Here is a 27500-nt window from a genome sequence, read left to right on the forward strand (position 1 = left end):
CGGAGCTTAGCGGAAGGGTATTGTTACTCTTGACAGCGTGTATTCTTAGCCGGCGTTAGGTTTCCACTGAAAGGAGCGGTGGCTTGTAATCGTCTAGCGAGCAAGAGCTGCGTCTTCCCACCCTTTTCATTTGGGCCCAGAAATAGTCCCCGGGATCCAGTGTGTGTTGTTCGGGGGTGAAGCGCTGTGCCATGTTTTTTGTTTGTTTGTTTTTTGGATGGGGAACGCAGGGTCAAAAGTTCAGCCAAGGCATCTTGCGGTATTCGGTTCACGTCAGCAAGAATGTCGCCCGTGTCCTTTGAGCGGCACACACACACACACGCACGCGCACGCACACACACACGCACGCACACGCACACATGCACAGTTGCACACACATGTGCGTGGGCCAGTAAAAGTTGCAGTGACTGCAGAGCTTTGAGCTTCCCAGCCAAGCACTGACACAACCCCAACCACACACATACACAGAGGCCGCGTGCACGCACACTCACACACACACATGCACACTTGCACAGAGGCCGCACGCACGCACACTCACACACATGTAGATCCTTCCTCACAGATACCGTTTTTGAAGTTGAATTTTCTTTTTCTTTTAATAATATTTGAATTGGAGTTTTGCCTATAATGACTCGCCCAAAATAGGCACAGCCAGTGTTAATGTGGTTAAAACTGCCTTTTAAGTAAGGCCAGATGAGTCAGGCTGGGGTATTTAGGACACCAATGACAAATGCAAAACGTACCTACGTGATTGCATTGGGCATTTTGACCCGTACAAAACCTTTTGTCATTTTAAACAATGTCCAGGATGACAATTGAACGTCGTCAAGAAGTCACTGTGAAGGTTTATTTCCCAAGTTAACAGCATCTTGTTATTTCAGCCCTCTTTCTCCTTCTTTTTTTCTCTCTCTTTTTTTCCTTTTATTTTTGAAGAATAGCCCAGCTGTTGGTTCATGGGGGAAAGCCAGCGGGGAGTTTGTGTTTGTCGTTTGTGGTGGTCAGTGACCAGAGGGGCTCCAATTGCGGTGTGTGTGTGTGTGTGTGTGTGTGTGTGTGTGTGTGTGTGTGTCCGTGCGTCCGTGCGTGCGTGCGTGCATGCGTGCATGCGTGCGTGCGTGCGTGCGTGCGTGTGTGGCCTATATTGGATAGTGCAGCTGGGATGCGGTGTGTTGTTGAGGAGGGAGGGACAGTGTGCTGAGCCATGGGTTGGGATGGGACCCAGCCCCCCCCCCCCCATACACACACATACTGTACACACACACTGAGAGGGGGCTGAGTCACCGGAGTGCCGTGTCAGCAGACTCCAGATTTCTTTTCACAAACACAGCAAGTGACTAAGGCCTGAGTTTATTCCTAGTTGCGTGCGGGCAGCTCAGACCGAAAATAGCAGATCTACAAGCTCACAACGTGGCGCAGCGCGACCGACACGTGATTCACCCATGGGTGAAGTCCCCCCCCCCCACACACACACGCATAGAGTCAATGTTTCTTTTACCTTACAATAGCTGGCATTTCATTGTCAAAGATTTTCAGCTTGTGGAAAAATAGAACAATATTAATAAGAGTGATGATGATAATGCCAAGCCTAATAAAAGTAATGGAGGTGATTATGACTGGGATTATTACTCAGTTGGCAATGGAGGCCATTATCTCTATTGCGGTTTAATTGCATATAACGCACTAAGAGCATGATTGAATCCAGACTGTTCATCAACCACATTCAGCTGTTCCCTCCTCAAGATAATTGCATATTGTCTTTTTCCCTGTTTTGCATAAAAAGCAAGTCATCAAACCAAACGGCACAATTACCCCGGCCCCGGCGGAAACCACTGCACAACACACAGCACCATGCACTAACCTAACACTGCACACAGCACCGTGCACTAACCTAACACTGCACAACACACAGCACCATGCACTAACCTAACACTGCACACAGCACCATGCACTAACCTAACACTGCACAACACACAGCACCATGCACTAACCTAACACTGCACACAGCACCATGCACTAACCTAACACTGCACAACACACAGCACCATGCACTAACCTAACACTGCACACAGCACCATGCACTAACCTAACACTGCACAACACACAGCACCATGCACTAACCTAACACTGCACAACACACAGCACCATGCACTAACGTAACACAACACACAGCACCATGCACTAACCTAACACTGCACAACACACAGCACCATGCACTAACCTAACACTGCACAACACACAGCACCATGCACTAACGTAACACTGCACAACACACAGCACCATGCACTAACCTAACACTGCACAACACACAGCACCATGCACTAACCTAACACTGCACAACACACAGCACCATGCACTAACCTAACACAACACACAGCGCCATGCACTAAACTAACACTGCACAACACACAGCACCATGCACTAACCTAACACAACACACAGCACCATGCACTAACCTAACACAACACACAGCACCATGCACTAACCTAACACAACACACAGCGCCATGCACTAACCTAACACTGCACAACACACAGCACCATGCACTAACCTAACACAACACAACGCACCATGCACTAACCTAACACTGCACAACACACAGCACCATGCACTAACCTAACACAACACACAGCACCATGCACTAACCTAACACAACACACAGCACCATGCACTAACCTAACACAACACACAGCACCATGCACTAACCTAACACAACACACAGCACCATGCACTAACCTAACACTGCACAACACACAGCACCATGCACTAACCTAACACAACACACAGCACCATGCACTAACCTAACACAACACACAGCGCCATGCACTAAACTAACACTGCACAACACACAGCACCATGCACTAAACTAACACTGCACAACACACAGCACCATGCACTAACCTAACACAACACACAGCGCCATGCACTAACCTAACACAACACACAGCACCATGCACTAACCTAACACAACACACAGCACCATGCACTAACCTAACACAACACACAGCACCATGCACTAAACTAACACTGCACAACACACAGCACCATGCACTAAACTAACACTGCACAACACACAGCGCCATGCACTAAACTAACACTGCACAACACACAGCACCATGCACTAAACTAACACTGCACAACACACAGCACCATGCACTAAACTAACACTGCACAACACACAGCGCCATGCACTAAACTAACACTGCACAACACACAGCACCATGCACTAAACTAACACTGCACAACACACAGCGCCATGCACTAAACTAACACTGCACAACACACAGCACCATGCACTAAACTAACACTGCACAACACACAGCGCCATGCACTAAACTAACACTGCACAACACACAGCACCATGCACTAACCTAACACTGCACAACACACAGCACCATGCACTAACCTAACACTGCACAACACACAGCACCATGCACTAACCTAACACTGCACAACACACAGCACCATGCACTAACCTAACACTGCACAACACACAGCACCATGCACTAACCTAACACTGCACAACACACAGCACCATGCACTAACCTAACACTGCACAACACACAGCACCATGCACTAACCTAACACTGCACAACACACAGCACCATGCACTAACCTAACACTGCACAACACACAGCACCATGCACTAACCTAACACTGCACAACACACAGCACCATGCACTAACCTAACACTGCACAACACACAGCACCATGCACTAACCTAACACTGCACAACACACAGCACCATGCACTAACCTAACACTGCACACAGCACCATGCACTAACGTAACACTGCACAACACACAGCACCATGCACTAACGTAACACTGCACAACACACAGCACCATGCACTAACCTAACACTGCACACAGCACCATGCACTAACCTAACACTGCACACACAGCACCATGCACTAACGTAACACTGCACAACACACAGCACCATGCACTAACGTAACACAACACACAGCACCATGCACTAACGTAACACTGCACAACACACAGCACCATGCACTAACCTAACACAACACACAGCACCATGCACTAACGTAACACTGCACAACACACAGCACCATGCACTAACCTAACACAACACACAGCACCATGCACTATCCTAACACTGCACAACACACAGCACCATGCACTAACCTAACACAACACACAGCACCATGCACTAACCTAACACAACACACAGCACCATGCACTAACCTAACACAACACACAGCACCATGCACTAACCTAACACAACACACAGCACCATGCACTAACCTAACACAACACACAGCACCATGCACTAACCCAACACTTTTTAAACCACTGCACAACACAGCACCATGCACTAACCTAACACTTCTTCATCTGATTGCTGTTTTGTCTTGTGTTTTTAAGTGGCTGCTTGAACGCATGAATCCATGCAAAGCACAGCATAGCCTACCAGTGCCTTCAGAATAGTGCGTTTCTTTCTTTGTCCTGTCTGTGTTTCTGACACATCTCCAGGAGATTAAAGAGCTAAGATGTACCGTGTACCGAGCGATAGGCGACAATGCGCTCTCTCTCATTAACCACTTGCTAACCACAGTTGCTTGATGCAGATAAACACACTTTCATAGCTGACAGCGAGGGTGTGTGAGTGTGTGTGTGTGTGTGTGTGTACATGTGTGTGTGTATATATATGCAATCGAGAATAGAGGGCCATCACAAATTGTAGCGGGCTAAATCACTAGTGCGTTCGACAGAGACGTGGTTTTGTTTGAGATTTCTCTCGAGGCAAACCATGTAAATTCTCTCTCTCTCTCTCTCTCTCTCTGCTGGGCAGCTGGATTTAGATTTATGGCGAGTACAGTAATAGTAACCGTGTGTGCCACACGTGGGCCTGTCTGTTGTTCATTTGCAGGAGAGAAAAGTGGGCTGTTCATCGTCATATACTGAAGCCCCGTTTGGACGTCGTCGTACGACACAGGGCATTACGTAGAGCTCCTATTTTTGGTCTGCGACGATCATGTGACTGAGAAGAAATTAGGCATGGGAGAGGGAGAGAGAGAGAGAGAGAGAGAGAGAGAGAGATAACTGGGTGTTAGGGTGTGGGCGAGAGAGAAGAGGTGTTGTGACTGCATTCAACTGCATTTCATTTTGTACTAACAGCGGGGAACGTGCATTAGGCATATCGAGCTTTGCAAGATTTAATTTAATTAATTTTGTTATGCTTGAAAATAGAAGACATGCAAGGCACTCCTGAATGCACCGTGCCCATTTTCCAAAACAAATAAATCAATGAAACAGTGAAACGCAAAATAAGTTAAATAAATATTGACGTCCCTCACACAGTAGGCGCGGTGCCAGCTGGCCTCAGCCCAAACGACGTCTTGAGTTATACGCACGCACGCACGCACGCACGCACGCACGCACGCACGCACGCACGCACGCACGCACGCACGCACGCACGCACGCACGCACGCACGCACGCACGCACGCACGCACACCTTTCTAATCCAGTTCTCGCTGATACGCTTTTCCTAGCCTATCTTCAGTTGTCCCTCTTTCCTTCTGTGCTGAGTCGCTAGCTTTCCCTTTTGTGGGATTTAAGTGTCGTCGTCCCCCCAACACTGCCAGCGCTGGTGTTCCCCCTCTTCCCCATCTCTTTAATTCCTTACCTCTCTCTCTCTCTCTCTCTCTCTCTGCTTCATCCCTTCCTTTCAATTAGTCAAACCGGAGGAGATCCGCCATGCTGCGGTGCCGTGCACTGCCCCCTCCTCCATGCACTGCCCCCTCCTCCATGAACTGCCCCCTCCTCCGTGCACTTCCCCCTCCTCCATGCACTGCCCCCTCCTCCCTGCACTGCCCCCTCCTCCATGCACTGCCCCCTCCTCCATGCACTGCCCCCTCCTCCATGCACTGCCCCCTCCTCCCTGCACTGCCCCTCCTCCATGCACTGCCCCCTCCTCCATGCACTGCCCCTGCCCCCTCCTCCATGCACTGCCCCCTCCTCCATGCACTGCCCCCTCCTCCATGCACTGCCCCCTCCTCCATGCACTGCCCCCTCCTCCCTGCACTGCCCCCTCCTCCATGCACTGCCCCCTCCTCCATGCACTGCCCCCTCCTCCATGCACTGCCCCCCTCCTCCATGCACTGCCCCCTCCTCCATGCACTGCCCCCCTCCTCCCTGCACTGCCCCCTCCTCCATGCACTGCCCCCTCCTCCATGCACTGCCCCCCTCCTCCATGCACTGCCCCCTCCTCCCTGCACTGCCCCCCTCCTCCATGCACTGCCCCCTCCTCCATGCACTGCCCCCTCCTCCATGCACTGCCCCCTCCTCCATGCACTGCCCCCTCCTCCATGCACTGCCCCTCCTCCATGCACTGCCCCCTCCTCCATGCACTGCCCCCTCCTCCATGCACTGCCCCCTCCTCCTCCCTGCACTGCCCCCTCCTCCATGCACTGCCCCCTCCTCCATGCACTGCCCCCCTCCTCCATGCACTGCCCCCTCCTCCATGCACTGCCCCCTCCTCCATGCACTGCCCCCTCCTCCATGCACTGCCCCCTCCTCCCTGCACTGCCCCCCTCCTCCATGCACTGCCCCCTCCTCCATGCACTGCCCCCTCCTCCGTGCACTGCCCCCTCCTCCATGCACTGCCCCCTCCTCCATGCACTGCCCCCTCCTCTGCCCACACACCTCTCATCTCCACTCCTCTTCTCCTCCCTTCCTATGTCTTGATCGCTCTGTCACTTTTTTTTTTTACTCAATTAGCGAACTTGACAGGCAGCTCCTTCTGCTCCTCCTCTCCTCTCCTCTCGCTCGCTCGCTCGCTCTCCTCGCGCTCGTTCATAAATCTCACAGCCGTTTCCCAGAGGCTGCATACAATTAGGCTTTTTTTTTACGTTTCACTTTTGGGTGAGAGCGAAGGAGAAGTAGAGCCCTCTCCGGTCGGTTGCAGAGCAGGTGGTGTATTAAACGGGGAATGGATGTTGGACGTGGAAGAGAGGAGGGTGTTCACACACACACACACACACACACACACACACACACACACACACACACACACACACACACACACCGTCTTGTGTAGTCGTCGGCATGCAGGCTCGGTTCTCCTCTGCCCGTAGGTGCTGTTCTATATCCAGCAACCGCTTCTTTTGTCCTCCCTGCCAGGGAGGAGGGGAGGAAGGGGGGGGGGGACCTCGCTAGTCGACCCACCGTGCTACAAGAACCACCTTCGCGAGTTCTGGTACAAAAATCTCTTCCCTGGTGATGCAGCTCCCATTGTTCTGATGCTCGCCTGGCAGAGAGGAGGGCGTGCGCTGTGAACTCCCCTTGTCATTCACTCGCCTATGCTGACTCGTTCCTGTGTGTGTGTGTGTGTGTGTGTGTGTGTGTGTGTGTGTGTGTGTGTGTGTGTGTGTGTGTGTGTGTGTGTGTGTGTGTGTGTGTGTGTGTGTGTGTGTGTGTGTGTGTGTGTGTGTGTGTGTGTGGAGAGAGGAACAGACAGAGAGAGAGAGAGAAGAGAGAGAGAGAGAGAGTGGGGGGCTGCCATGGCGTCAGCAGACTGCACTATAAGAACCCTGCTTGCGTCGCCTGCAGCCACAGCAGCAGTGGCTTCTCTTGTCCCGGCCAGATTAATGGCTGAATGGGTTCTGCTGTGCCCACCGGAGCACCCCCCCTTCACCTCCCCCTCTCTCGCCACCCCCCGAATGACGGGCATGCTGAAACGGAGTGGGCTGGCATTATCGGGCACAGCCAGACCGCACTGTGAAAGGGGATTACGCCGTCAACCGTCATGCTCACAAACAGCCCCCACCCCAAAAAGACCCTCTCTCCCGGCTAGGATAAAGACTGGCAAATAGCTCAGTCTCTCCCCTTCCTCGCTCCCCAAAATCTGAGGAAAATGTTCTGTTTAAAACAAAGGACCCCCCTCCCTCTCCTCCTCTCGTCCCCCTGCAGATGAATTGGCATAAACGTGCACGCTTATTAATCATGACAGGCAAGAGAGAGAAACAGAGAGAGACAAAGCGGGGGGAGAAAGACAAGAGAAGCGGAGAATAGGTGCGAACGACAGAAAGAAAGAAGGAAAGAAAGAAAGAAAGAAATGGAGAGAGAGAGAGAGAGAGAGAGAGAGAGAGGAGAGAGAGAGAGAGAGAGAGAGAGAGAGAGAGAGAGAGAGAGAGAGAGAGAGAGAGAGAGAGAGAGAGAGAGAGAGAGAGAGAGAGAGAAGTGAGAGTAGTGTAATTATGGCCCTGCTCTAGAAACAGCACCTCCTGTGTTATTGGAGGGCTGTTTGCCCTCTCTGTGCGTTTTCATTAATTAAGATGGGAGGATGCGGAACCCACTCAGAGACGAGGTCATTAAGAACCCCCCCAACCCCCTCCCCAGACTCACAGCACAGCAGCATTGTTCCCACTGACAGAAAGTGAGACATTCAACACTGGAGAGCTGTGCCATAAAAGCCACCACGGTGCAGCCTGCATGCGCATCCTGCATGCGCATGCCGACCAACCGGCCGGACCCAGCAGCAGGGAGAAGAAAACGACTGCATCGGCACTTTCCGAGATCAGGTCGCGCTCCTCTGCCAACACAAACACGGCTGCCTTTCATTTAGCTTGTAAGGCCGAGCCGCTGCACTTTCTTCCGTGCCCTCCCTCAGTGTGCCCCCACTTCCTTATTCACTCCCACTGTGGGGCGCGCGTGTGTGCGTGCGCAGCGCACGCGTGTGTGTGTGTGTGTGTGTGTGCGCGCGCGCGTGTGAAAGTGGGACAGTGGGACAGTGGAGGGCAAGTGTGAGACAGGCAGCAAATACCGAGAAGGGTGGGAGACGAGAACCACCTGGACTTCTCGACATGACAATGTGGGGTCGGGGTGTTATAGGTGACGGCGGACAGTAATACTACACACACACACACACACACACACACACACACACACACACACACACACACACACACACACACACACACACACACACACACACACACACGTTTATCTTATTACACTTGTGAGGACCTCAACATTTTAGGATGGCAATTGTATGAATGCCACTATAAAGATTTTTCTTTTGACCCTGAGCCTAAAGCAGAAAATGGCTGATCTTGTGAGCACACGACGTGTCACGTTGTGAGCTTGTAGATGGGCTATTTGTGGTGCATGACACAAGCGAATAAGTAAGTATATAAATCAGGCATAACTCCAATCCTTAGCCTAAAAACTAACCTCTAAATGTAGCCTTAACCCCAACCTCAATCTTTTCCTAATTGTAAGCGCAAAGTCTAACAATTTTCTTTTTAACCATAGAACAACCATTTCTGTTGTGAGGACCAGAGACTACTGTACGTCCTCACAATGCCAATATCTCAAATTCTCTATACTTGGGGGGACATCTGGACCTCATAAGTGCAGTAACGCACGCACGCACGCACGCACGCACGCACGCACGCACGCACGCACACACACACACACACACACACACACACACACACAGGCAAATCCGAATGCACGGCATGAGCCAAAATGCTCCTCTGCTCTCGTTGCTTGCTCCCTCCCTTCCATCGCTCCTCTGTCCCCCTCACTTATGTTCATGTTAATGATGCATATAGGGTATCATTACCCTCTCCTGGGTTATTTCTGGAGCCCGTGGGAGGCAGGGAGGAGATGGGAGGGCTCAGGTCAGTTGACCATAAGCTTGTGTTTCAGTATACCGTGACACAATAGGCTCAGTGTAGCGTTTTTCAATACAGCAGCATAGCTGTGCTTCTCTCTATATATAACTGCACAATGCACTGTATACACACAATTCCCCCTATTCCCATTGGTTTGCCTTTTTTCTTTTCTTTTTTTGCCGTGTGTGTACTGTAGATTCACTCTCTTTATTTGTCGAGGTCTGAAGTGAACTGGCACGCACTCATTTCAATCCACAGTTCTTTGTTTGGATTTTAACATTATAGCCAATCAATTTGCCGTGGGTGTGTTGTCATAGCGATGCTGTTTTCTTTGTCCAGAAGGATCTGGAGGTCTTTCATCTCTCTCTCTCTCTCTCTCTCTCTCTCTCTCTCTCTTTATATATCTCTATCTCTCTCGTTCATCCACCTTCAAAGTCCTTTGTGTTTCCTTTGCTGCAGATTGAGTTGTGTGTGTTTGGTTGTGGTGTAAATGAACTCCAGATGGGCGTGCTTGTGATAGGCCCAGGTGCGCTGGCTTAAAAGGCTCGGCGTCCAGTCGACCTCTCACCCCTGGAGTAGGTCAGTGAAGGGCGCCATCACAGCCCCTCTCCTCCGGTCATTGTAAACACAAGGCCTCAAATTCTGTCCTTATCAGTGCCTTCAGATGGAGAGAAGAGACAGAGAGGTAAAGAAAGGGCCATGTGTTTGGAGGACAATTTCATACATAATGGCAATCCCCAAGACTCAGCCTGTCCTCTTTTGTTTGCATTCTAAACCAGAGCAGGAACTGCAAACATGACAACCAGAGCCAGTAGTTATTATATATATTATATATATTATATGTAGTAGAACTGCAAACATGACAACCAGAGCCAGGAGTTATTTGCGTACGAACAGCAGCAGCTGCATTGGACTTGAAGGATTATATTGTTTCCAGAACTAGTCACTGAAATGCAACGCAGTGCTTACTGTCCTGTTTTATCAGCTCCATTTCCTTATCTCTCTCTCTCTCTCTCTCTCTCTCTCTCTCTTATCTCTCTATCTCTCCCATCAGCCCCAGGGTATCCTCGATTCTCAGGGAGCCTGGCTCACACCTTCCTTCCCATGAGCCACTTGGATCACCATGCCAACAGTGGCGTTCTCTACGGGCAGCACCGTTTCTATGACACCCAAAAAGGTGAGGAACGGCACGACCGCTTCATCTTCACTTCACAATATCTGCCCGATTCAATTGGGCAGAAATTAGACATTCAAATCCACTTTATACAACTGAGTAATGGTGTAATTTGATTTGCAATATTGAGAGATTAAGATGGCCTGTAGGGACGGCGCGGTGAGAGTTGAATGCATCTAATTGGGTTCATATTGCCTTTCTCTTTCCTGTCTCACTGTGTCTGCCTTCCTCTCGCAGAGAACTTTTACCTGCGAAGCCTCCCGTCCCAGCCTCCTCTCCTCTCAGCCAACCACAGCCTTCCGCCCATGTCCAGGGCGGGGCCGGGCCACCCGCAGGGGTCCTGCAGCCGAGACCGAGACCCGGGGGGAGGGACTAGTCTGCACAAGGGTCTGAAGGAAGGGTCTGCGGAGAGGGGCCTGGGTCCTGCCAAGGACAAGGAGAGGTCAGGTAGCAAACAGGAGGCCAAGGAAAGGCAACAGCAACAACAGCAACAGCAGCAACAACAGCAGCAACAACAACAACAACAGCAGCAACAACAGCAACAACAGCAACAACAGCAACAACAACAGCAGCAGCAGCAACAACAACAGCATCACAGCCACCATCAACCCCAGCCCCCGCACCCCCACCATCACCACCCCCACCTCCATCAGCAGCACCCGCACTACCCGCAGCACCCGTTACCTCTGGAAGAGGTCAACAGCAGGGCCTTGGAGAGGCACAAGATGGTCCTTGCCATGGAGTACAACAAGGAGCACTCTCAGGCCATGGGCAAACCGCTCAGCGCGTGCCTTCTCAACGGCAAGATGCAGAACGGAGACGCGGCGGCGGCGCCGGCGGGGCCCAAGGCCCCGATGTCCAGCTGCGGGGAGGGTGGGGGCAGAGGGGGGGCTCTGGGGGGAGGTGGGAGCGGCCAGAGCCGACACATGGTCCCCGGAGGAGGCGTCGGCCGCTGCAACAAGGAGGGGGTGAGCGGGGAGATGAGGATCAGCGAGCAGCCGTCGGACTGTCTGGAACGGGGCCAGGCGCCGCTCCACCACTCGCTGTCCTACTCGGTCGCCCCGCCCTTACACATGGGCCCCGCCGCCGGAGGGGCCCACCCGCACCCGCCACACCCTCACGCTCATCCCCACGCCCACCCGCACCCCGGTGGCTTCCACTGCCTGCAGCTGCACCCCAGTCACCCGCACCACCCGCATCCCTCCCATCACGCGCACCACCACCACCACCACCACCCGGACTTCTTCTGCCCGCCCCCTCCCGCCCCTCTGGCCAACCCCTCGTCGCACGACAGAGGGCCGGCCGGCGGTGGGCGGGAGCCGAAGGTCACAGGGCCCACGTTTGTGCCGTCGGTGGGACACCTGGGGGACAAGTCCGGCGGGCAGTTCCAGCTCGGCAACCCCGACTGCCACGGGGTGGGGGGAGGGGGTGGCGGGGGAGGTGGCAATGCCAAGGACAAGACGATGGAAAAGAACGCCGGTGGCACTGGGGGGCACGCCGGCAACTGGCACAGAAAACAACAACAACAGCCACCACAACAACAGCCACCACAACAACAGCCACCACAACAACAGCCACCACAACAACAGCCACCACCACAACAACAACAACAGCCAGTGCAGCAGCAGCAGCACGCGTACAGGAAGGCGGAGACGGCTCCAGACTGGATGCAGCCTCACCACCACCACCTCCAGCCGCAGCCACAGCCCCCACAGCTGCCCCCACCCCCCCATCAGCAGCAACAGCACCAAGTTGTTCGCTCTCGCAGCGTCGAGTGCATCAACAGTGGCGTGGACGCAGATGTGTACCGCGCCTCTCTGCCCCAGGGGCCCAAGGCCGGACACTCCGGCCCCCACGCTGTCAACACGTCCCCCTATAGAGACTGCTCCCATCCGGGGCCCCCGCCTAACTCATCTCCCCTCGGGGTTAAAGGCATAGCTCCACACAGCGGCGCCGGAGCGGGGCCTGGCGCGGGGGCCGGGAGTAGCTGCTCCTTACAGAGAGACGGCCAAAAGGTAGCCAGGATCCGCCACCAGCAACATGGCCGACCGGTCCCCGACGCCCCCTCTCCGGTTGACCTGAACCAGGGGAGTGGTCAGGAGCTGAAAAGGAAGATGGACATGTCGCCTTATGGGTACATCAGCAACAACGGCCAACACCACCCCCAACAGCCCGCGGTGCCACCCTGGGCCATGAGGCCCCCACACCATATGCCACACCCGGAGGAGGACCAGAGGAAGTCCTACATGGAGATAGGCATGCACACCACCCAGCCACAGCAGCAACAGCCAAGCATGAGCCTGCCTCCACCACAGCCACAGCCTCCACCTGCATCTCCCCTCAGCCAGCAGCAGCAGCAGCAGCAGCAGCAACCAGAACCGCAGGGCCCAACACAGGGGGAGAGCAGTGCCATGAAAAGCCTGTTGAAGTACAGCAACCAGCAGCAGCCGCTGCTCCTCTCTCAGAAGAGCCCCTTCGGTGGGCTCGGCAGCCTCAAATCGGCTCCCCCGGGGGGGAGCTGTGCTCTGCAGGGCAGCAAGCAAACTCTGCCCACGAGGAAGGGACCCGCCAACGACGGCGAGCGCTCCGACTGCAGCGGGCGGGGGCGGGAGATGGGCGAGGCCGGTCACGGGGAGACGGAGGTGCGGCAGCCGCCAGTGGGGATCGCAGTGGCCGTCGCACGGCAAAGAGAGCCACCCTGCCGCCCTTCTGACAGCCACCCCGGCAGTCGACAGGGCAGGGTGCACCCCTCTGTGAAAGGTATGAAGAAGTCTATATGCCACTGCTTCAGCAAATAGGCTGAGACTGAATAGGGAACTGAGAGCAGTGACAATTAGAACAACCTGAAAAACCAACAACAGCATGCTTAGTCAAGGCCTAACATTCAAACAGCTTGGATTGTCTAAGCTGTTAAAGCTAAATATTGTTTGTAGTATCGAGTTTTTTCTCATCGCTGTCTTTTCTGTTACTTTAAATAACTTGACTATTCAGTTTGAATTGGGAGCCTGATGACAAACACTTTCTAATAATACAAAGCCATAACCCACCAAAGCAAATTGATCAGTGTGTCCTGAATCCTCTAGTCTGTCATGAATCCTCTAGTCTGTCATGAATCCTCTAGTCATGCCATTGCAAGAAATGAAAGAAATGTCTCACTTTCAGAAAATATCTGATCATGAAATTCCTTGATAACTCACATCTAAGCCAATTGCATTATATGATTGCAATTGGCAATATGATTGCAATTGCGTATTATTTGGTGTCGACTAATACAATTGTTAGTGCATCTCCTTTCAATTAAAACTCCAAATTATAAATGTTACTTTAGCCTTTAACCACTTTTAACCAATATTTTATACTTTATCTGTTGAAAAATAGCATATATACAAGCACTCTGTGCTCTAAATGGGTTAAAGCTAAAAGCATGACATGGATACAAAGCAGTACATTTGGTCAGTGTTCCAGCTCTGAGCCCCCGTTGTGCTTCAGGAGCCTGTTAGACACTGGGGGGGGGATATGGGTTCAATGGGTTCAATGGGGGTATATCACCATCCAGTGAGCTCCCGTTTATCTCACAGGACCACCCCACTCCGTGTATCCCTCAGATCCAAGCGGCGAGGAGGAGAGGAAGAGAATGAGTGGAGAGCAAATGGGTCTGACGTGCCTGGACAGAGACAGGGAGGCATACATCAGGTAAAGGCCCCCCCCCCATTCAGTATCTCAGTCTCTAATCTGTTCCAGAAGGGTTTCCCGACCTTTCCTGGACCAGGGCCCACGTGGAAATCTCCAAAGGGTTTGCAGCCCACCCATGTGACAACTCACACACGGCTGCTGTGTTAAGTGGTCAGGGTTTTTCAGGGGCCGCGTGCATTTTCAGTGCATGCTTGTTTTAACACAGGTTGGATCAATGGAACTAACTTATACTATCCATGACTTTTTTTAACCATGCCATATTTTTACTTTACTGGAGTATTTTAAAATGTCGGTACATGTACTTCTACTCCACTACATCTCAGAGGTACATTTACTTCTACTCCACTACATCTCAGAGGCAAATGCTTTTACTCTACACTACAATTATTTGAAAAAGTTACTAGTTACATTATTATTTCAGACATTGTACCGGACTTTTACTTGTAAGAGAGCATTTCTACATTGCAGTATTGATACTTAAAACATCACACCAATGTTTGAACTGAGCGGTGCAGTGTGTGTGTGTGTGTGTGTGTGTGTGTGTGTGTGTGTGTGTGTGTGTGTGTGTGTGTGTGTGTGTGTGTGTGTGTGTGTGTGTGTGTGTGTGTGTGTGTGTGTGTGTTCGTGCACGTGTAAGAACTGTGTTTGAAAAATAAACCGACCACCCCGGCCTTTCTGTCAGGGGAGTGGATGTGCGTCGTTAATGATGTCCATTCATATTTGATACAGCCAGTTTCTAGAGAAAATGGAATTAATGTGGCCGCAAAAGCCTTGAAACTACATATGAAGGCAATGTCGCTGCTAATATACGTCATGCCCAGCTGTCAACACATTAAGTTCCTGAGATTCCTTGTTGACGTAAGCTCAACTGGTGGTGACTCGACTTGTACTAACCACGAAACATTAAATATCAATAAAATAAAAATAAACGTAATTAACATTCGGTTTCTGTTGTGCGACAGGCAGATGCAGCCTGTTACTCTTTGGGTATATTTGTACAGTTCCACCTTCAGTCCAGTCGATGCTTCATATCCATATGAGTGAAAAGGCCGGGGTGATCGGTTTATTTTTCAAACACAGTTCTTATATGAGGCGATCTAAAATCCCCCTATGGAGATTACAATGCAAATAAAAAGTACACGAACCTGGGGACTGACGCCCTCTACTGACAGTGACGTCAGGACTTCGGTGCTCTATACTGTACAAACATAGGGACCGAGTACTTTGTCCCACCACTGCTCACGTCAGTGTTTCTACTGGAAGTATCTGTAACTCCGCCTCTTGTCCTTCCCAATGCAGGGACAATAAGGAAAGGGTAGAGTTTGCGAGGGTCCATCCCTCCAACGGTTGCCACGGCGACCTCACCTCTCATCTCATGGTGCCAGGCGGGACGTCCCTTCAGTCGGGCCAAATGGGAGACCCCGCTGCACACGCCCACTCTGCCCACCACCACTGGATGCCAAGAACTGGAAGCCCCTCCCTCTGGATGACCGGACACTCTTATGGTGAGACGGCTAGACGGACTGATTTGTCATTTCTAATAACATCCCAATTTCGTATTGACGACGTTTACTTAAAGGACCATACACCGGTCAGCCATTACACTGCCAAACCGTTTTCCAAAGCATAATCGTGGGTTTGTGTCATTTTTGAGGAAGCCATTTCAGTACAGCATGAAGAGCAACTCGATATTTTGTTGTTGATGTTACATTGTCGTTAGATTTTAATGCATTTTAAAGAACAGAATTATTTTTGAAAGGTGTAGCTGAAAATTGTCCCTGGACTAAAGATTTATTTATTTACGAAAGACATTTCCATTGTCCATTGTATTGCTTATTCACTGAGCAATGATGTTTAACCAACATTGACTCCATTATTCAGTAACAAATGGTAAATCCAAAAAGAAACCCCGGGTCTATGTTTATATAATATCTTTATGTAATATAAATGGCCAAAGCTTTGAATGGCAATGGTGTAAAGTAACTAAGTACATTTACTCAAGTACTGTACACAAGTAAAATATTGAGGTATATTTTACTTTACTGGAGTATTTCCAATTTTCAATAGCCTACTTTTGTTATTACTATGTATAGTATTATATATATATATATATATATATATATATATATATATATATATATATATGTGCGTGTGTGCGCGTGCGTGCGTGCGTGCGTGCGTGCGTGCGTGCGTGCGTGTGTGTGTGTGTGTGTGTGTGTGCGTGTGTGTGTGTGTGTTATAAGTCTTCAGTGTACTGTATACCAGCTGGAGCTTCCAATGTAACCAGTATAATATAATCTAAGTCACCTTGTCGATGTACTGTATAGGCATTGGTCACACAGCCCTGCATCAAAACCTCCCCCCAGGTTTCTCGGCAGCCATGTCGGGGCCTCTGCAGCCCGTCCTGCCCCTTCCACAGGACCACTCTGCCCAGCTGGTGGTCCTACCCTCAGAGCCAGCAGCCCACCCTGCCACCCATCACTTGGGTATGCCATAGCTGCCTTTACTCCTTACCGACACTATTTAACCCATTTTGAAAATGTGTGTAAAAATGTCTTCTACATCCTGACAGTTTTCTGAAAAAGCTATGTTTCTATGTCAGTCGTTCTTCGATTCTTCATAAATAGCAGACCTACAAGCTCGTAGCGCGCCACTCGGTGGCGCGCTATGAGCTTGTAGATCTGCTATTTTTCAATAGCTAAAGCATAACATAAGGGGTTCCCGCCCAAAATGGGTTAATTCACCACACATAGCTGCATACAAGCCACATTCGTGAGATTTATACTCCTCTGCTACTACGCCTCCCACTGACTACTTTTTTATTAGTGCTGCCATTTCCTGTTCAGCTGTGTGGTTTTTATACGTTTTGGCGATATAACATTAAAATAACTCTGCTGGTGATCACAGTGGTGTCAGCATACACTATTGATGAGCTCTCACTTAATGGGGCTGTTTATTTTTGCGCAGCCGTTTCGGGTGCACGCACATGCACACACACGCGCACACGTGCACAAACAAGCACGCACGCACGCACGCACGCACGCACGCACGCACACACGCACGCACGCACGCACGCACGCACGCACGCACGCACGCACACACACACACACAATTTGCATTACTATACTTGTAAGGACATCAATATTTTAGGATGGCGGTTTTATTAAGAATGCTATTTGTAAAATACATTTCCATTTTAATCGTAAGCCGAAAACTCATAATAGCAGATCTATTCGTCTATTTTCCGGTGCATGACACCAGAGCAGACAACTAGCTATAAACTCTATCTCTACCCCCAAAACCGAACTTTGAAATGTCTAATCTTCCTGACCCTAACCCCAACCTGAATATTTCCTAATTGTGCGCCTAAATCAATTCTTTTTTAACCATAACAATGATTTTCTTTGTTGGGACCACAATGTCTATTTCTCGAAATCGAAATGTACTGAACTTGTGGGGACATTTGGCCCTCACAAATGTAGTAATAGAAGTACACACAAACACACAAACATAAAACTCTGTTCAGACATTTCCTGCACGCCACCTGCTCGGCCCACCCCCACAGGGATGGGCCCCTCAATGGGTCAGAGCACTCATCCAAAGCCACACACACACACACACACACACACACACACACACACACACACACACACACACACACACACACACACACACACACACACACACACACACACACACACACACACACACAGATAAACAAATGCACACTCCAACACACAGAGGAAGAGGAAGTGTGAGAGGGAGCAAGGGAGGGATCACTTCTCAAAAGTCATGGCGGGGCCATATTCGACGTACAGGCTGTGAAATTTAATTAGCTCCCGATCCTCTGTGGTCCGTTTCCTTCCGCACTCCACGGGAGTTCCAGCCGAGAGGGGAAGTGCATCCACAAAACCCTTCCCGGGGAAACATTAGCCTAGCCGAGTTAATGTCTCAGAACAAAGGTCCTTGGTGCGTCAGGGAGCGAGTGGGGGTGGAGGAGGAGGTTTAGGTTGGACATGCCCATTAATGAGTTGTGTGTGAATTTGTGCAGAGTGGAAAAACACATTGGGGTCCTGGCCTTGTTAGTGTGGGCCTTCCCCCTGAGCTGGACCCTTGTCATGGCTGATGTTTTCAGCTGCGGCTCACCACAAAATGCGTTCCCCCTGGCTCTTAACAGCGATATCGGGGGAGTGATTGTCCACCCTTAAGACATGGGAACCAGGCTCGCTGCTGGCTCTCCAACGCAGAGTCCTGCTGTGGTTTGGCTAGGGGAAGGTGGAACTTTAGGGAATAAAACCCGGGGTCGATCGTTCTAACGGGATGCACTCCTTGGCTTTTTTGGCCAGGGAGCCCGTCTATTAGTCAGCATATCGGTTATCATCATCATCATCATTACCATCATTGTCATCTGTTCATATTTCATCATTGTCATGACTTTCCAACATTCCAGTAAATTCTCAGGGCAGTGCTTATGATTCAGAGCAGGGGAGAGCGTGGGATTGCTACTGTCTGGGGAGACCTTGTTCTCAGAAATCCAAAATCATTTTCGTAAGAGATTTGTCTATGTCTCTTAACCCATTGAGACCTGGAACGCGTCCATGTCACGTTAGCGTTTAACCACATTAACCATTAACCCATTTTGGGGCGGGAACCCCTTTTGGTGTTTTAAACATTGTTATAATTTAGCTATTGAAAAATAGAAGATCTACAAGCTCATAGCGCGCCACCGAGTGGCGCGCTATGAACTTGTAGGTCTGCTATTTTTGAAAAATCGTTAAAATGTGCCTCAAATCTTTCCGAAAATTGTCATGATTTAGAAAACTTTTTTTTTTAAATTTCGACGTCAGGCCTGAATGGGTTAAACAATAGCCTAATAGGAGGGTTTCGCATGATATGGAATCCATGGTGGTTTCACCACTTAACAACATGTGTGGGCGGTAGGTAGTGAGTGATGTGCATCATTTCCACACTTGCGTTCCGCTGTGTTGCGTGGCAGTGTCCATGTGTATGAATCCATATGTCTATAATGGCGTATGATGAGCGTGCATGGCCTATTCCTCTAAGGCAGTGGTTCCCAAACTTTTCAAGAAGACCACTTATGCCCTATTTAAAAAAACGTGAATATAGCCTATTTAGAGCTTGTAGATAAGCTATTTTCACAAGTTGTTAAATTTATGGATTTATTTATTTTTGGAAAAACATTGAAATCGTAGTAGTAAAAAGAAATACCGGTAAACAATATTTTGCACAAAACATATAAATTAGAGACACATTATAGTCATGAGTAAAAATGGGTCCGCAACTCAAAAATGGATCCGGGACCCATTGTTTGTGAGTGACTGCTTATGGCTTCTCCCTTCCCTGAATGTCTCTCATTAGATGTGATGGAGCAGCCAGGGCTGTGGCCCCCCGTGTACGGCGCCAGGGGCCCCGCCTCCCACATGCAGCATCCCGCTGTGTACTCCCGCTCCCAGTTTCTACGGCAACAGGAGCTGTACGCCCTCCAACAGCATCAGCAGCTGCAGCATCAGCATCAGCACCAGAGCCATCAGTCACAGCAGCCACAGTCCCACGCGCAGCCGCACGCGCAGCAGCACCGGCCGGACCACGGCGCAGACATGCAACATCGAGCCACTCACAACAACAACACTCAGGTGATTTATGAAGTCTGCCGTGGCTCGCAGGGATTAAGGAAGATCATCAGCGTGTACGGAGAGACTCATTTCCATAGGCGCATTTGCATGGATTTATGCAAACACCGACAAATAAATAGGGTTGAAATATGCACATATTAACAGGTGTTGTAGACAACAGGTCATGATGTATGTGTACACGTGCGAAACACTTTTCACAAAAGGTGCCCCGTACCAGTGAGCCATATGTCAATTTGAATTGGCATAACACTAGCCAGGCCATGTGATAGGTTACGGACCCTAACTCCTGTTTCCACTTTACCCCCAATCCAGAGTACCAAGCAGGGAGGCATTGGGTCTCATTTGTATAGTCTTTGGTATGACTCGAACAGCGATTCAACCCTAATACCACCCAATCTCAGTGCGGACACTCTAACCACAAGGCCACTGAGCTGGTCTATTTAGCCATTGCAGGCGCCTATTCTTAGTATCTCCAATAATTTTTGCTGACAATTGGGCCCATTATATTATAGGCTGAGGGGCAGTGTGTTTGTGGTGCGCACATATCACAGTCAATACACCCAGGGCACCAATGAATGGTCTACTATGATGACTGTGGATGCCACATTACCCACAGCTTAAGCCTTTGTCAATAGGCTAGAGTCGCTAGACTATTTAACCATGACTGATGATTAACTTTATTTTTACTTACGCTGTAGATTAGATTAGATTTAGACTTTATTGTCCCAGAGGGAGATTTGTTAGCGTCACAATTTGTTGTAAATTGAGATTGTATTTTAAGTCTTTATTTTCCTGCAATAGGTGCAAAAGAGGCCCGACGAGCCCTCTGTGGAACTGGAGGAGCTTCTGTCTGAACCCAGGGCATCCAAAGCGGCCAAGCCCTACTCTTACAACGCCCCGCCCAGGAACGCCACTCCCCCTGTGGCCTGTGCGGCCCACTTGTCCCCCTGCTGCCAGTCTCCCTCCATACGACCCCATCCCAAGAGCACGCCCTCCACCCCTTGTCCTGCACCGAGTCCAGCGGCCGCAGCCCCTCGTTCCCCGGCCATCAGCCCGGCCCCTCCTCAGATACCCAAGGGGGCCGAGTCTCAGGACAAGAGAGTAGAGGGACAGCCCCTGCAGAATTACCCAGAGTCACTGGAGCCTGGTAAGGGTATTGACATTCACGCAACAATGCACAAGATGCGCACACAGTATCCACACATGACATACCTTATGTGTTCAGCCGTCTTTGAACTACACTGTTGCCACAGTTGACGCTGTGTGTGATCAATTTAAGCCTTGCATCCCTATTCTGGGGCAAACGTTCGCCGCAAACGGTAGGTCTATTTTCGCTGAAGTGATTTGGTGTAGAAGGAAAAAAGTAGGGGGCCGAACATAGACCCCATGGGGGAGACCAGTCAATGAATTATATAGGCTTTAAGTGGTTTAAGATGCTGCAGGGTTTACAGGTCCTTAACTCAGACCCCCGAGCCCTGCAAATAAACTTCACCCAGATACCTGAACTAAGCTACAGTATAGTGCCAAACTATGTCCACTGGTAATGGTACAGCAGAGCTGTTGGTGTTAATGCTGTGCGTGCGTGCGTGCGTGCGTGCGTGCGTGCGTGCGTGCGTGCGTGCGTGCGTGCGTGCGTGCGTGCGTGCGTGCGTGCGTGCGTGCGTGGGTATGTGTGTGTGTGCATGTGGTTCTCTGTGGGTGAGCGTCTGAGCAGCTCAAAGCTGGCTCTCCGGAGCTGTCGCCTCGGTTAACGACTTAAGGCTTTTTTCAATTTACGAACGTGTAACCTAGAAAACCTGTGAAGTTCTGTGGCTGTTTTCTGTTTCTGTTTCCATGATAACCAGAACCTCCTGAGCAAGGGCCCAAAATGAGGCTCTGAGAACCTTATCTGAACACAAGACACAGCCAATGGAAATAAATCCAGAACCTGCGGCACTACGTGCTACAGCACGTGCCACTTAATTCTGGTTGTCGAAACAAGCCAAAAGAAACACCTCAGTCGTGTCCCCCGTCACGCACGCACGCACGCACGCACGCACGCACGCACGCACGCACGCACGCACGCACGCACGCACGCACGCACGCACGCACGCACGCACGCACACACACACACACACACACACACACACACACACACACACACACACACACACTTTATTAATATATTAATATACTTGTGAGGACATCAACATTTACGGACAGTGATTTGTACAGTTTTTAGCTCTAATCCTGAATCCAAAAATAGTCAATCTAGTGAGATGGTACACATATACACTGATTGAGGACAATGTACACTTTTAAGTACACAGCAGCTTCCATTTGACTAACATTGCCGTCTGGCTCTGGAAAAGACTGTATGGAAGTGTTGCTCATGGACAGACATCCTGGTATTTTCCCAATGCATTTTAATGTTTGAAGTGTTCTGTGTATTGATTGATTGGTCACCTCACCTCATCAGTGCGGGCACACCTCTCGGGGTGTGTTGTCTGTCTGTATTTAAGAGCAATCATTTAATGGTCTGTTGAATATAATGCTGAGTGAGAAATGTAACTTATATTAATATTATGTTGTACAGCATCCTTAAAGGTTAGGTTAGTCATAGGCTATGAGAATGTATAGCTGGGTTAATGACTGTTCATTGATTTCAATCAGACAAAAATCTAATCCTAACCCTGACCTGAATCTTTACCCAATTGTAAAGAGTCACTCCCCAAATCCCCAAATCTTTCTTCTTTTTTTTAACCATGAAAACATGTTCCTCAGATCCTCACAAAGTCTATTTCTCAAGTTCTTACATTTGGTCCTCACAGCTATAGTAATGCAAGTATGCACGCACGCACACACACACACACGCACACACACAGGCCCCACACTCTCTACATCATCATTAATGTCTGGCCAACGCCTGCCCTGCTGCCTGCCAGAGGAATAGAGTGTCAAGCCACTCTGGTAAACCAAGAGGCCTGGCGCACTTCACATAACACACATGCACATGTATGCATGTGCTCCTTTACGGAGTGTTTAATTTTACTCTGCCAGAGTATGAAAACGGACCCTTACGGGTCAGAGTTAACTTCAACCACTCAGGATGTTTACAGTGTGCCCTTCCTGCTCGTGGGTTGATCAAGGTAGAGTGGCACTAAATTTACTTTTTCATTTCTCACGCCGCACCTCGTGATCCCAGAGTGACGTGTGGGGCGACGCACTGTGGGTGTGAGATTTAGAGTTTTGCCTGATGCGTCAAGGTTTTTGAAAGGCCCTAACAGAGATGGAGGGGAAACAACATGAGCTTTCAGGGAAAAAAATAATAAATATATGTTTATGACTGTGGTTCTAAAGTCTGTCAAGGACCCCCAAATTAAAATGTAATTGGCCGCAGACCCTCATCTCAAAATAAGTCCTGCTAGCACCCCTCTTAAGATTTGTGTTGGTAAAATGTTTCCAAAATGTTCAAAGTTTTCAAAATTATTCATGATTTTATTCATAGCGGTGTTTCAACTTGAGACCGTCTGAAACGTCAAAATAAAATGTCCACCATTTCCGTTTCACTACGCCTTTAAAGTGGTTAAACTGATTTTGATGCTATATTAACTCATTTTGCTGGGGACCCCCTGGAACTACCCCAGGACCCATGGGAGGTCCATGGACCCCACTTTGAGAACCACTGGTTTATGAGATGAGATTTGTTTGTGACTGAGGCATTTGCGTGTTTTGGAAAACGGCGATAATTTCTGGTTCTAAACTAACAACTTACATTATGTGTCTCCTCACAGACCTGCCGCCTGGATATACCTACCCCGCCATTGCCATGGGTTACAGGAGCGGCCCCGCCCCCCAGGACGTGCGATTGGCTGAGCCAGCCGACCTGGAAGCGGTGCAGGCGGAGCCTGCTGAGCACGCTCCCCAGCCTCTCGCCAGCCTAGGGGAGGAGTTAGACTGCCAAGCTGTGGTCGTTAGGCCCCTCCCGCAGGAGCCCCTCCCGGAAGTGTCGCCAGAAGGGGAGGAGCCAGTGGCGCAAGGAGTTCTGCATGAGGAGGAGGAGTTGGAGGAGGAGCAGGAGCAGGTGATGGCAGCCGTGACGGCTGCCAGTGCCAGCTTTGTGTCGGTAGAAGAGGTGGCGGAGCAGGGGCCTGGTGAGGAGGAGGTGCTGGTTTGCCCCCCTGCCCAGAGCCCTGTGTGTGAGACCACTTCCTGTCCGCTCGCCCTTTCTGCAGACGAGCCAGAGCGGCCCACGCCCATCATCACCTTGGAGGATGAAGGGGACGAGGTGGCGGCGGGGGAGGGTGGAATCCCGGCGGAGGAGGAGACCGTCCCGGAGGTCGAGGTGACCAGAGAGCTGGACGAGGCCTCCATCGTCGAGCTCGACCCCGCTTCCCCCGCAGCCTCCCAGCAGCCTCTGCCCCCCACAGAGGACGGCGTGCGCCAGGAGCAGACTGAGAAGACCCCCGATCTATCGGTGGAGATGGTGTGCCTTTCTCCTTCCCCGGCCCCTTCCCCTACCCAGACGACCACTGGTGTTGCCGCCGCTCCCCAAACCAAGCCTCCTGTGCCCTGCTACTGGAGCCTGGAGCTGCTGATTGCTGCCGCCTTCTGCACGGACGTGCCTCCGTTCCCCCTGTTCCCCTTCAGCGCCCCCTCGCCGGCCGCCCGTTCCCAGCCGGCGCCCCACCACGGCATCGAGCTGCTGAGCGAGCTGGCCGACCTGGAGCTGCAGCAGCACAAACACGCCAGTGGGGAAACCCCAGGTGAGACCCCCTATCCCCTCATCCCCCCCTCCCCCCCGTGCACCCACTGCTCACACTCACATCACTAGTGATGGCGGAGGTGCATTTAATTCAATTCTAATACACACATTTTTTGAAAATATATATCAAAAATGAAAATTCAGGTCAAGCTCACAAAGCATCACTTTGCAACTTGTGAGCCTGTTTTCGAATTGTTTATAGAATTTGCAAAGTAAATTGTAACGAAAATGTTCAAATTGTAGTCCAAAGTACAATATTTGCCCCTGTAGCGGAGTAAAATGATAATTTATCAAGAGAAGGAAAAGTACCTCAAAAGTGTAGTGCATTACTTGAGTAAACAAACTTAGTTACTTCCACCACTGAACCCCCCCACCCCACCACCCCTCCACCCCCCCCCCCCACTCACACTCACATCATCATTTTGTTAACAGGCACTCAGAAGCGCTCTCTCTATATCAGCTGGAATGCACTCTCCTTCTCCTATAGTTTATCCTCCTTTTTTCGTCCTCGTCCACTGAGACCGACTCCCACTCCGCCCCCGGGCCAAGCCTCCGTCACTCACGTCTCTCTCTCTCCCGCATCGTCCTCTCTTCCTGCCTGTCTCTCAGGAGCCTCTGGTGGATCGCAGACGCCTCCCCAGAGGGAGAGCTGCCTCCACGCCGCCTTGCCGTTTTGTTTCCTTTTGGCGCGTTAAAGGCACTTGTACTTGCTAAAAGGCGGCTCTAACGACGAGCGCAGCCTCGGGAGAGACGAGACGAGGCAGAGGGACATGGGGGGCTAAACTGCTAGCAAGGGTTGTATCTCTACCCGTTACTCCCCACCACCACCCGCCGCTCACTGTTTCCTCTCCCTCCCACCCTTTCCTCGGGGAGCCGTCTTTCTGTCTCTCTACTCCTGCTGCCGTTTGATCCATGCACCCACGGGTGCACACATGCACGCGCGCACGCACACGCGCGCACGCACGCACGCACGCACGCACGCACGCACGCACGCACGCACGCACGCACGCACGCACGCACGCACGCACACACAGCCATACAGCCATACACACACAGCCATACACAAAGCAGGAAAAAAGAACAATTTGTCCCCCCTGTCCCTCGAACACAAAGTGTTACTGAAGTTTGCGTGTAATCACAAAAGCAGTGGATGTTTTCAGCACCCTGGAGCATTGCCTGGCTAATTAGACCCCATTGTTTTAAAGTGGCTTTAAAAGCTTCCTTGTTTTTCAAAGCATCATGTGTTCTTTTAGTTGGGTTTTTTTTTGGTTTTGTTTCGTTTTTTCAGTCGTGCAAAAGGATGTTTTGTGTTTACAGCGGCATCCTAATGCCTTTAACTGCTCCCAGAAGAAGGTTCTATAAAAAGGGGCAGCATCAACTGATGCTTTTCGGAGACAGACAGTGATGTTGTTGTCTTCGTGATGAGGTATTGTTCTGGGATCGGGGGTGGAGGGGGTGGCCAACTGTGTCTCAGAGTCACCACAATAACACGTGCTACTGTAGAATGAGAGAGAGAGTTTTCTGCATTTCTTTATTTTTTTTTTAAGATTCTTCATTTATGTATTTATTGAATCTTTTTCTGCCTTTATTGATAGTATTGATATGTAGAGGAAATGGGGAGAGTTGGGGAGTGACACACAGCAAAGCCTAAGTGCCTAAAAAATATAAAAAATATAATTCAGTCAGTCAACTGAGTCTTTGTAGGATAGCTTACACCCGTGATTCCCCACCTATTTAATTTCAAGGACCTCCAGTTTGATAAATGCATTATTTTTTAATGTGATTTTTTGGGACCAAAATCTACACTGTAAAATCCTCAGTGTTAATTTAATTAAAGGTGCTGTAAGCGATATTGTTTCAGTTAAGTGTAGCTCTGTATTCTGATAGTAAGTGTGAGTTTGTTTAGTTACACAGGTCTCCCCATCTCTCCAGAACTTAAAATAAACAGAACGTTTGCTATACCAATTTAATCCAATCAGGAGACTCATGCAGGATACAAGATAAACAAGTGATGACAATAAAAAAAACAGACAAGATTGGAAGTGGAACACTATAACATCAAAAGCTGATAAATGGGCTCTTTGTTCTGTTTGGATGAAATTGGCGTCCCGCCTGAAGATTCAAGTGCACATCAAGTGCAAAAAAAAACAACTATTAAAGTGTAAAAGTTGATAGAGTTTTAACCACAAAGCACAAATTAGCTGGGAACCCCCTCAAAGACCCATGCGGGTCCCCGGACTAGTAGCGTACACATTGCTGCATATAACTAGGCTTCATCCCCTGGTGTCCAGGCTCTAGGTCTGTCCATTGGTGACAGATAGAATCCAGTCAGTGCCACGGGGCAGAGAGAGCAGTAGATAGGAGACGCCTGGCCCAGATGGCCAATGACGGAACAGCATCTGTTTATTCCACATTGACATGACCTCTGAAATGATACGCTACTGCGCCCTCATGCTCGCTTAATCTGTGTGCTCTCTCCCTCGGCCGTTCATTTGCGACGGTGGGATAAGTCACACGATGGAAGATAACACTGGTAACAATGTAACACCAGGCTGCCGCTGCGTGTGCACGCTTCACGCCCAATGTGCAGACAA

General features: G+C 50.2%; 1 protein-coding gene across 1 annotated transcript in view; it reads left to right on the forward strand.

Annotated features, from left to right (window-relative positions):
* The window catches only part of bahcc1a (BAH domain and coiled-coil containing 1a), a 106484-nt gene that overhangs the window by 48154 nt on the left and 30830 nt on the right, over nucleotides 1–27500 (forward strand). Inside the window, 8 exon segments of the mRNA XM_079520452.1 lie at nucleotides 10696–10818; nucleotides 11053–13575; nucleotides 14421–14508; nucleotides 15808–16013; nucleotides 16875–16994; nucleotides 19888–20162; nucleotides 20964–21309; nucleotides 23936–24907. Of these exon segments, the coding sequence (XP_079376578.1) occupies nucleotides 10696–10818; nucleotides 11053–13575; nucleotides 14421–14508; nucleotides 15808–16013; nucleotides 16875–16994; nucleotides 19888–20162; nucleotides 20964–21309; nucleotides 23936–24907 (4653 nt within the window).

The sequence above is a fragment of the Electrona antarctica genome (assembly GCF_951216825.1).
Source record: "Electrona antarctica genome assembly, chromosome: 14".
Classification (NCBI taxonomy): Eukaryota; Metazoa; Chordata; class Actinopteri; order Myctophiformes; family Myctophidae; genus Electrona; species Electrona antarctica.